Genomic DNA, 11,782 nt, shown 5'->3' on the forward strand with positions numbered 1-11,782 from the left:
AAAAAGTGTACAAATGCAAAAATAAACTTCCAACGTAATAAAAATTTGCTCTCCTCTCCGAGCCAGTCTGTGAACAGATCCTTAAGGTGGGTGAAGCATGTTGCTTTATAAGAGCACTATCAGTAGGTATGTGTTTTCATTGTCCAGGATTTATTTGGAAACTGAACCAGAGATGAAACACTAAGTTGATCATTCCCGTGCGTTAAGATCTGGCGTATTTATAATGGGCAAATAAAACACTTATTTCGTCACACCTTATTATTCAAAAGTAACATCTTATAACATAATGAGTATAACAACTAAACTCAAATAAAAAAAAAGTTGAAAACGTACATAGTAAATAACCCTAACTTAGTATTCAAATCACTCTTTAATGTTTTGTTGATCACTTCAACGAACTGGTATTGAACTAAATATCTATGGCATGATGGTAGAAGTAATTCAAACTGCAAACTTATTTCTACTTATAATAATCATCACAGATTACAGTTTTATACTACATTTCAGTTAGTCAATTTTGTACAGGGATAAACATAATTGATATATTTATGAGGTCTTCTCAAGAGATTCAAACGAAACAAAATAGAATTGAAACAAAAATATGAATAACTGAAAACTATAGATAATAGAGTAACTTTGTTAAACTTTTAAGTGAGCAACTTTCACTTGAACAATCACAGAATCGCATGTCATTCTATGCACTATAATGTTTCGTGTTAAATTCTTTATTGGCACTATTTAATATGTAAAATATAAAAAAAAAACACCTCTTCTAATAGTGTAAAAATAATAAACGTAAGTACAGCGGAATAAAGTAATTCGAAATATCGGGGTTATTGCGCGTCAAAGTTGAGCAAGCTGCAGTTGCCTGAAGGCAATTTAATCTTAGAAAATATTCTTATTTCTAAAAAAAAAAATTACTTGAAAATGAATTACAGTCTTTGTACACCAGGCCATGTATAATATAATTTTACTTCGTCGTAGCAACGAATAAAGATGTCTTTTAGTTTACTAGCATAAGCACCAATGTTCTGAACGCGCATTCACTCCTGTTGTATGTACGTAGATGTAATGCAAAAAAATCACTAACAGTCACATTTACGTCTAATTATAGTGATAATAAATTCAAAGTCATTTTTGTACATTGTACATCTACCATTCTTCTTCAGGTTCCTGCCCTTGGTCTACTACAGCTGTGTTGGCATTGTTGAAATTCTGAAATTAGATGGAAAATTTTGTACTTAGAACTATTTCTAATCATGTTGATTTAACATATTTTTATATTTTTAAGTACCTCATTATTGTAGTATGTTAATCCCTTTTGGAAGCATTAACAAAAATTAGTTGAGAACCTTGAGAATTGTTTGGAAAATCGATAAGAATTAATGCACAGATAGATGCTAATTTTTTACTAATCAATTGGCATGGAACAACTAAATTTCATTGAATAATCTGATAAAGAAATACAAAATAAAGGTTCTTTTAAAAAATAGCCATACCAACTTGGAATAGCTATACCACAGTTATTAATAACATCAAATTGTTTAATCTAGTGATTCTTTGTAATTTTTGAAATTCACATATTCCCCATTTGCTCATATTACTTACTCTGACATCACTGCCTCCATATTTATTGCCCTTGAATGTAGCAGTGCCACCTCCCTTTAAGAAGTCTGGGACAGATTGATCTGCCTGTCGAAGTATTTTTGAAAGATCAGCCACTAGGGCTAAATCCTGAAATAAAAAGAGAAGTTTTATTTGTTATAAATATAAATAGAAGCTATTGTACGAATTATACAGTGTAAAAAAAATGATTAATGTTTATGTTCTAATTTATTGAGTGTATTTTATTATCAGTGTTCATCGAATAAACATTGTATTTAAATCAGATTTTCTCAACTGAATCATTCAATTTATTATAATTTAATTACCTGATCAGAATCATAAAACGATACGGCTTTTCCTCTGTTTCCTACGCGACCAGTACGCCCTATTCGGTGCACATACTCATCAATGCTTTTTGGGAGGTCATAATTCACTACAATGTCTACATTTTTAATGTCTGAAAATAAAAAAAATATAAAGTAACTCCGTCAACTTCTTGTGAGAAAAAAATAGGATAAATTTGAAAATAAAGTAGATATTAAAAAATTTTGCATTCTCCACCACCTTCTTTAAGCATAGAATATGGATGGAATAACTGCAAGTTGTACAAATCGATGTTTCACTGAACCTGGATAACTTTATATATGTATGTGTTTGGTGGCAGAACCAAGTATACAATTTTTGTATTAAAAAAAAACTATTGTAAAGCAGTGCAAACTTTTTTCCACTACGACGCCTTCAGTAGAGAAAAGCTTAGAAGACCCCTAAATACGGAGGGAGTGGTATATACGAGCTACTAAAACCGACCGAAAAATTAAAAAATAGTGACGTCCAACAACCTTCTCACGGCCACCAAAGGGGTTGCGACTCTTAGTTTGAGAGCCACTGGGCTAAAGGGTCACACAGTCCATTCATATCGAGCAATGCGACTGTGTCGGTATTCACCTTGTTACAATGTCTATGGGCCCATAACCACTTAACACCAGGTGGGCCGTGAGCGCGTCCACTCCCCTTGAAGTAATAAAATATTAATTTCAATGAATTGAAATTTTAAATGTTCATTGAAATTAATATTTTCAGATATTAATGCTCAATTAGTTTGTAAATTAAGATTTTTCTTAATTTACAAACTTTACAATTAACAGTCCATAAGCAAATGGGCAATGATACTAAGTGGTTATGGAATCCGCAAGTTACTATAATAAAACTTTACAATTAGTTTGTAAATTAAGATTTTTCTTAATTTACAAACTAATAACTGAGCATTCTTTTAAAAATAACCAGTGTTTACAGTGCTTGACAGTAGATAGTGCGGTATAAATTAGTTATATGATATTTAGTTTTCATTTTCATTGATTTAATTAAAGTTGTTCAAAGTTTAACTAGTGACAAAAATTGCATGTAGGTACATCAAAAGTTGTTTTATTGCTTAGGCGGAATAAACGTCTATTATTACCATTATTATATAAAAAAATATACAAAAATGATAGTACATTAATCTTTATGATTTTCGAATTTCCTGGCAGATTGGAACTGAACTAGGCATTGTAAACATTATAATAACAAAAAAAAAAACAATATAAAAATTAAATGATGTTTACCTAAGCCACGTGCAGCTACAGCTGTTGCAACCAAGATACAGTGTTTTCCACTCTTAAAATTCTGTAACGCTTCCTCGCGCTCACGTTGCATGCGATCGCCGTGAATTGAAGATGTGAGCAATTGCTGTTCCGACAACATGGCTGCTATGAAGTCTGCATTACGTTTTGTTTCGACAAATACCAAGATTCTTTTACCATCTGTAATAATTGTTTTATAAGATGACATGAAAATAAGAAAGAACAACAACAATTCACTTTTTCTGGAATTATGGACTATATTATTAAAATATTTTCTCACCATTTTCCTCAATGAGTTGTTTTAGACTGTTCCGTTTTTCATATTTAGTGACTTCAATGAAGATTTGTTCGACGTCAGTGCTAGCGCCTCCGACGATACCAACCGCCACAAATAGGTAATTATTTAGGAAACGACCAGCCAAATGTTGGATGTCTTCAGGGAATGTTGCCGAAAACATTAAAGTTTGCCTTTTCGTCTGCAGTGGATATAAAGCACACTTTAAATTTTCTTAGAAATATATAATTTCTTCTTGTATGTGGTTTTATAAAAACTGGGTAAAGGAGTGTGTAGAAGTTCATTGTTTTAATTTTAAATCCCCAATGTACACAAATATATCTTTGGTTAAGTATCATCACTGAGTGCAAAGCATGTATGTGACTCCAATATATTACAAGCGAACAGGATCCGCTGATAGTAGTTGCCAATTAATAGTATTATTTTATATTATAGTAGTTCTATTATTTTATTTTAGGTTAAAGTATGAGATATTGGCATAACAATATCTCATTATAATAATGTATGATGAATATGAAAATATATCCTATTTTTAGAGAAATTGTATATATTAATCAAAGTAAATATCCTCTCAAGGTCTATGGAAACTTTGCAATATGAAGAGACATTTTGTACATATTCTTAGAGTAATTTTCTCTTTCATATACATATTTTTACGTAGTTCATTAAAAGGTGAAAGCTAAATTTGATGAGTGAAATATAATTTCTAATCGAAGGTCTGTCGATTTAGAAAAAAAATAAAATTATATATTGAGTTTAAAAGTTAGTTGATTAGTTGCGTATTTTCTATAATGATGGAGATAATCATTAATCAAAGTTCTTAATAGACATCTGATATTATATTGATGCACCAATCACCACAAGCTTCGCTTTGTTTTCCATTGATCACTTACAGTCTGATACAAAGTAGGTGGTGTGTTGACTGACAAGTAACCAGTGAGTAGGAATAAAAATTAACTGTAATTTTATACCTACTCAGCAAATCAAAACCACCTTGTGCCTATATACATTCACAATATTTCATTTAAGTGGAAGTCGTTTCTCCCTGTTTTAAAGCAATCAATTTGGTACCAATGAATTAGTGATGTTATAAGCTAATATAAAGTAATGAGTAATTCCTTGGACATTGGCTTTCATTTTATTTCATCATTATTTACCTGTCTGATCTCCCTCATTATTCATTCATTAAGTCAAAGGATATGAAATTATTAAAACAAAAAGGCACCATTGACCATCAGTTATAAATTGACCATTTAATATTTTAAACACCATTTTCTTTTTTCCCACAATTTTTAAAACTAAATAGTTGCACATTAAGAATTATTTTATTATATTTAATTGTTATTGAAGTTACTAATTGGCATAATAAATAAGATTAATTACTAATTAACTTACGGTCTCCACCATGGTTGGATGTAACATCATTTTTTCAATGCTTGGCATGAACCCCATATCTAACATACGGTCAGCCTCATCCAGTACGACAAATCTTACACTGCCAAATGATACACGATTCCTTTCCACAAAATCATGAAGACGGCCTGGTGTTGCTACCAATATGTGACAGCCTCTCTGTGTATTAAGTTTTATTTTTTACTATATTTCAGATTTAAAATGATGATAACAATATTGTACGTTGAATAATGCTGTAGATATAGGAATTGATAGCTCAACCGGGATGCAGAAAGGGTTGTAGTAATAATGTTGTAGTTGACTAACTAATTTATATATTTTTAAGGATCACTAATTTCTTACTAGAAAAGTTACATCCACACGAAATAATATATTCTCTTTAGTACACGTTACGGCGGGTAGAATACGAATGCAACATCAACAGAGATATGCTAACCGCCGGTATTTATACAATCATCTTGACCTATTTTAATACAAACTTAGTAGGTAATATTAAACATTGTTTATCTTAATTATTCTGCTGATTATTTAGTAACATAAGTCTTTCATTCATAACTTAACCTAGACCCTAAAAACGTTCTTCTATTGCATGTTTAACTGTTTTACTGAAATTATATTGAATAGTTGAATATTGAAATACTCACAGCAATGTTATCACCTTGATGGCGCACAGCAGTGCCACCATAAGCAACTGCAACCTTCAAAACTGAGCCATATGAGAATTTCCTAGCTTCATTAAATATTTGAAGAGTCAGTTCTCGCGTTGGAGATACTATTATAACCTAAAATTAATTTAACATTACCACAAAAAATGCTATACAATATTCTTACTTTTAAAAATAATATAAAAATTTACCCACCTGTGGCTGGGCGCAGCCATTTTCTGAGATCAGATCCTTTGGATCTTGTAATAACATATTAATTATGGGTACCAAAAAAGCAGCCTGAAAGAAAAAATCGAATGAATTATTGTAAAAGAAAGGTTTGAATCAATAATTTTGAATAGTTATTTTCGCTTTTGTAATTTACTTATTTTTAAAATTTTCGCGAGTCGTGAGCGTAGTTAAAACTAGTTTTACAGTTTAATCTCGGGTTAATTTATTTATTTTGATTACCATATTATTTTCGTTTCCTGCAGTTTTCGTGGTCATGCACGATTGACTGACGATGGCTCAATTAAAGTATGTGAAAGGCGAAAAATATAGGAAAAAAAATTTTTTTTTAATGGAAAAGAAGTACATAAAAAGACGCAAGACTAAAGACAAAGTGGTTTGAATTACTGTGTATATTAAACAGTTCAAATTTACCGTTTTACCCGAACCAGTCTGGGCACAACCCATCAAATCTCTGCCACTCATTATGATTGGGATTGCATTTTTCTGAATAGGTGTGGGTTTTCTATAACCAGCCTTAAGTACATTATCTAGAACATACTTTCTGAGATTTGCAGTTTCGAAACTTTCGATAGGTCTCGGAGGATTCTCACCACTGACCTGCAAATTAAATTAGTATTCAATATTAGAAAGAGAATAACAATGTTTTTAACTGAGAGATTGACAAGAGAGCCATGGTGTTCACCAGCCTATATTTCGATGCCTCCAATGAACACTACTCTAACTCCAAATTCGTAGGTTTACAGGAGGAGCGTTTAAATGAAAAAAGTTGAAAAAATCTTTATTATTGCAGATATATTTATGGTTTTTTCTTGAGTAACTAACTGATTTACTCTTGCTTCGAACCATTAATAATGAATTTGTAATACTTTTAAAATAGTGAAGCGATTTGTGTGAAAAACGAAAATTTCAAAATTTTGAGTTAGAGTAGTGTTCATTGGAGGCAGTGCTGGCTCTTTCTAAAATAGATAATTGCATGCATTGGATGGATGCATTCACATTCTATGAAGTAAACATAACATTAGAGATTTGAGTTGCATCATAAATATAGGAAAATACTCATATTTGTAGACTTAACATTTTATGACCTATAAAACGAATTTATTTTCTTTAGTACGAGGTTAAAATATTACATCAAAACTTTTGTACTATGAAAAAAATGCTCTTTTTATTATTAAGTATTAAAAAGTAATTTACTTGCTATAGTTACTTTAAAACTGTTTGAGAGTACAACAAATTACTTAGGTACTTACTTTTACTGCAATATGGTCAAACTTGTCAAAGTTAATACCAGAGCTTATAGTACTGCTAAAGATTTCCGTCTCATCATTTGTTGGTTCTGGAGGCACATAGGTTACCGGCTTCTTCGTTTCCCCGTTTTCCCCTATTTCATTATCTTCATAATCATTTCTATCGCCTCCTCCGCCACCACCACCTCTACCACCACCACGTCCTCCCCTTCCGCGGCCTCGGCCACGTTCGCCACGACCCCTATCATCATGGTCACCTATAATTATATACAATATTCATACCATTTATGAGACAATATAAATAATAATTACAAACAATAAATAATTCAACATCCACGGATAATATAGAGTTTAATTTTTGATATTTGTGTCTATTACCATTAGTCTCATAGTCGCTGTGCTGTTCTCGTGACCCTCCACGTCCACCTCTTCCGCCGCGTCCTCGTCCTCCGCCTCGGCTACCTCGACCCCGTCGCTCACCATACCCATTCTCTTTTTCATCTAAAATTCAAATGTTTCTTCTAGAAATATTAAATTTTACTGATGATTTAAACTATATATTTTTTGTAGCTTTAATCAGTGCAGTATTAAGACTTTATATTATTGAGAAAATAATGTCTATAACAAAAATGCTGCAGAAAACAGGTTCAAGAAGTCAATGACAGAAAATGCATGCATGACCACACAGAAACCTTAGTCAGACTTTTTGTTATATATTTCAGTTAATTATTGCATATTTAGTTTGATAAAATGAAATTGTTTTGAATTTTTTACATTCATGCAAGTGAGAAAAGATTCAAGTTAATCAAGTAACCCAAAGGAATACTTTCCAATAACAATATCTATCACATTATACAATGCTATTAGAGTTGAAAAACTGCTTTCAGCATATGTCAACATACATTTTATTTTTGGATTCAGCTGTGGATACTTAAAATTCCATGCTTAAGTGCTTAACCAGAGTTAATTAAAGCATCATAAGTGCCTAAAGAAAACTTAAGTGGCAACTCAATTCAAAAATTTATTGACACCAAACCAGCCTTACAATATGTTTTTGTTAATACTTCTTTCAATATTAATATCATAATCTGCTTTTTACAGTTCTGATTTAGTTATATATATTTATTATAATGTTTTTGATTAAATTTTCTTAGCAAAAAATAGCTATAGTGGAGTTTTTATCATACCCAGTAAAAGCTTTCAGTTTTATTGACAAGACAATGTGAATGTGAAACATGTAAAAATAAAAGGGGTCAAAGTATGAAATTGCCATTCTATTGTAATTGGTACTTCGAATTGACATAGAAGCTTCACGGTTTGAGATTTTTGAGTGAAACTTTTTTCAAATGGTACCATTCTATGAGGTTCTTTGTTTAAAAAATGTGCAAAATTCGATTTGACTTTCAGTTGTTTTTTTTTTATTCAGCTTAGACGAAAAAGATGCGATACTTCGAAAATTCGAGTGATATTTTAATAAGGGTTCCGACGCGGAACTAACGCTGCAGAAACAGCTCGCAATATCAATGTTGCGTTTGGAGCGGAGACTGCTAATGACCGCACCGTGCGATTTTGGTTTAAACGCTTTCGTGATGGAAATTTTGATTTGAAGAACGAACGAATTGAAAGAGATTTTGGAAGCCGATCCGAGCCATACTACCCAGAGATTAGCGGCATGGTTTAACGTTACCTTACCAATGATGTTGACTCATATGCGTTAAATCAATAAAATAAAATAAATATGAAAAACGGGGGTCCCTTATGATTTGACTGGTCTGCAGAAAGAAACGCGTGTTGAAACTTGTGTTGCCTTGTTGAATCGATACAGATATGACGGAATATTGGATCGAATTGTGACATGTGATGAAAAGTGAATTCCTTACGTTAACCGTAAGAGAAAGAGGCAATGGCTGACCCCAGGTCAAACGCTGCAACAGTGTCCTAAAGCAAAGTTTACCAATAAAAGGTAATAGTAACTGTTGGTGGTCTCAGCACGTTGTTATTCACTATAGCTTTCTCCGATCTGGTCAAGCAATAACGGCAGATGTCTACTGTGCCGAAATCCGAACAACGAAAGCAAAATTTGCAGTGAAACAGCCTCGACTCATGAATCGATCTTCACCATCATTGCTCCGTGATAACGCGAGACCTCATACAGCACGAGAAACCGTTTTAACTCTACAGGAACTGCAATAAGAAACCATTCGTCACCCTCCATATTCGCCAAACCTTGCTCGAACGGACTAGCATTTTTTTCGTGATTTGGACAATTTTCTATGTTATAAAAAGTTTGCTTCCCAGGACAAAATGCTTTGACAGTTTGTAGAATCTAGACCACCAGAGTTCTATCGCAAAGGCATAAATGACCTTCCTATTAGATGGCAGCAATGTATAGATAATAATGGTAGATATTTTGATTAAAAAATATGTTAAATGAAAAAAAAAACGAATTTCAATTTTTCAGTACAAATCGGCAATTTCATACTTTAACCCTTAATATAAAATAGCTAAGCAAAGGTAAACACATAAGCAAAAGATTAATATGATAGTAAAGATACACAAAATCTTATATCAAGAACAAGCACTTAATTTCATTCCCTTAGTTTATGTTTCTATGCAATATTCAAATGTAATTTAAGTTAATATGTTACTATCAGTTTTAAAAGCCGAAATGAAAAATAGCTGAATTCTTACCATCCTCATTGAAGGAAGGAAATCCTCTTCCTCTGGATAGACTGTGACCTTCATCTACAGAATCATGGTTCTGTAGTGGGGGAGGTGGCACCACCTAGAATGCAGACAACAGATAATAAGATTAATTAAAGTAATTTTAATTATGTATGTAGCTTGTGGAAACCAGGAAAATCATTAAACACCGAAAAGTTACTGAATTTAACATTTCATTTCATATTCCAGAAATTGTATCCTACAGGCTTGGTCCAGTTATTTTTATGAAAATATGTGCTTTACACAAGTTTGTGATCATCATGTGGTAAAAATCATTATTGAGAAGTGTTGATTTGCTTAATTATCAGTTATAGGTCAAATAATTAGCCTGCAAATAGGTGAAGGGTTCATATTGTGGGACAATCGGTTTACAATACCATTTGATTGAGACTTTTACCACTGGTCCCAAAGGAGGATGGTAACACATTGTGATATCCATAAGCTCCAACGCTGTGGTTCTTAAGTTATTCCATGGAACAAAAAATAGACTAAAATGTTAAATATTAAAAGAGCACATAATTTTGACCTTTTTAAATGTTCTCTTGAAGCTTTGCACACATATTACCATGAAGGAAATTGAGCTAAACTATTCAAATATTATGTGACTTTAATATAATAATATGGAGAAAATTCACATTTTGTTAAAGATATATTATTATTTTAGGCATTATTATCAAAAAGATCATTTTTATTTTTTATAGTTGATGACTTACAACAGCTTCACAGGAATCATCCCAGTCATCATCCATTACCTGCAAAGTAATTTTTTTATTAAAATTTTTCATTGTGACCTTCATTTTCCATTAACTTTTATCAAGTAGTTTTGGAAGGTAGATTGAAATTTTTATAAACAGCATGGCTATTTGGTTCAACCGTTTTTTTAATGATAAAGTTATATTAAATACTGAAGATATTTGTTGCTACCATATTGTAATTTTAATCTTAAAAGCTATGTCCGAAGTTGATTCTCTATTATACATTTCGAACTAAAAACTATTTTAACAATGCTTTACCAGTAACAATAACTGGATGAATACATTTTATTTTAAAATCTATACTTAACAGTAAAGATAAAGATAAAGTGAAACTATTTTTTTTTATTTTTTCTATGTTGACGCTAAACAATAGTTTCTACCGGCTTTTGGTTAATAATTTGGCACGTGTTACAATAACGCACGTTTTTAAATAATTATTTAGTCATAATAATAATTATAGCTCTAAATTATTAGTTTTTATTCTATTCAAGATCAACAAGTTGTATGTACTTACAATGGTATTTTTTATTTTCACTGGACTTCGACAACGATAAGTCGCCAAACAATAATGGCGGACGAACGATTGCTATTATACCAATTTGGCACTGAATTGAAGAATTCCAAACCAATCTCTTTTTTTTGTTTGATTCACTAGGAAAGGCAAAGAACGCTAAGCTTATAAGCCATTTTTTTATTTGAATAGCTGAAAGTTCTTTCTTTGCTCAACTTGTAGGCAATATAAAAATAAAATTGCTGTTCCATTTATAATAAATTAATGATGATAATTAAGTGAATTTAAAAGGATTACAATAAAATGAGAAAATTGAAACTGACATCTATTATGCTTTTAGCTTTTTTGTTTTTCTTTTGGGTGGAAGGATTACGGCGCGGCATGTTCTTACCGCCGAGCTAGGACACTTGGGCGGGTAAAAACTCTCGCAAAGAGAAGAAAGATTGCTAAAACCTATTCGAACAAAACAGAGATTGAATTCCCTGGTGGAAGTCTATGTGCGTGTCGGCCGTGTCACCGTCATACTCATAAGTCAGTATAGGCCGCGTTTAAGTTTTGTAAAATGACACCTTATTGCGAAAGCACTTTTTCCCCACTTGCAGACACGTCATCCAGGACGACTCTCAAATACTTTACCGCCTGGATCAAGAATATAATATATATTATAATAATATTACACTTAATTTTACTTCACTAGATTTAATTTTCATTCATAGC

General features: G+C 31.8%; 1 protein-coding gene across 2 annotated transcripts; it reads right to left on the minus strand.

Moving 5' to 3' along the window:
* Nucleotides 1-243: 243 nt before the first annotated feature.
* Nucleotides 244-11,405, minus strand: Vlg (vasa-like). 2 transcript variants are annotated; one of them, XM_028174476.2, is made up of 15 exons: nt 11,069-11,404; nt 10,513-10,551; nt 9,767-9,860; nt 7,454-7,576; nt 7,079-7,332; nt 6,240-6,425; nt 5,793-5,876; nt 5,577-5,714; nt 4,915-5,091; nt 3,505-3,700; nt 3,207-3,404; nt 1,932-2,062; nt 1,609-1,734; nt 1,295-1,318; nt 244-1,215 (listed from the first exon to the last, which is right to left on the minus strand). In XM_028174476.2, the coding sequence occupies exons 2-15, from the start codon at nt 10,546-10,548 to the stop codon at nt 1,153-1,155; spliced, it is 1,830 nt and encodes a 609-aa protein (XP_028030277.2). In that variant the 5' UTR covers nt 10,549-10,551; nt 11,069-11,404; the 3' UTR covers nt 244-1,152. The 2 variants fall into 2 exon arrangements, with proteins under 2 accessions (XP_028030277.2, XP_028030285.2); XM_028174484.2 differs by lacking the exon at nt 1,295-1,318 and having other exon boundaries at nt 11,069-11,405.
* Nucleotides 11,406-11,782: the final 377 nt, after the last annotated feature.

Source organism: Bombyx mandarina, chromosome 19 (genome assembly GCF_030267445.1).
Source record: "Bombyx mandarina strain Sakado chromosome 19, ASM3026744v2".
NCBI lineage: Eukaryota > Metazoa > Arthropoda > Insecta > Lepidoptera > Bombycidae > Bombyx > Bombyx mandarina.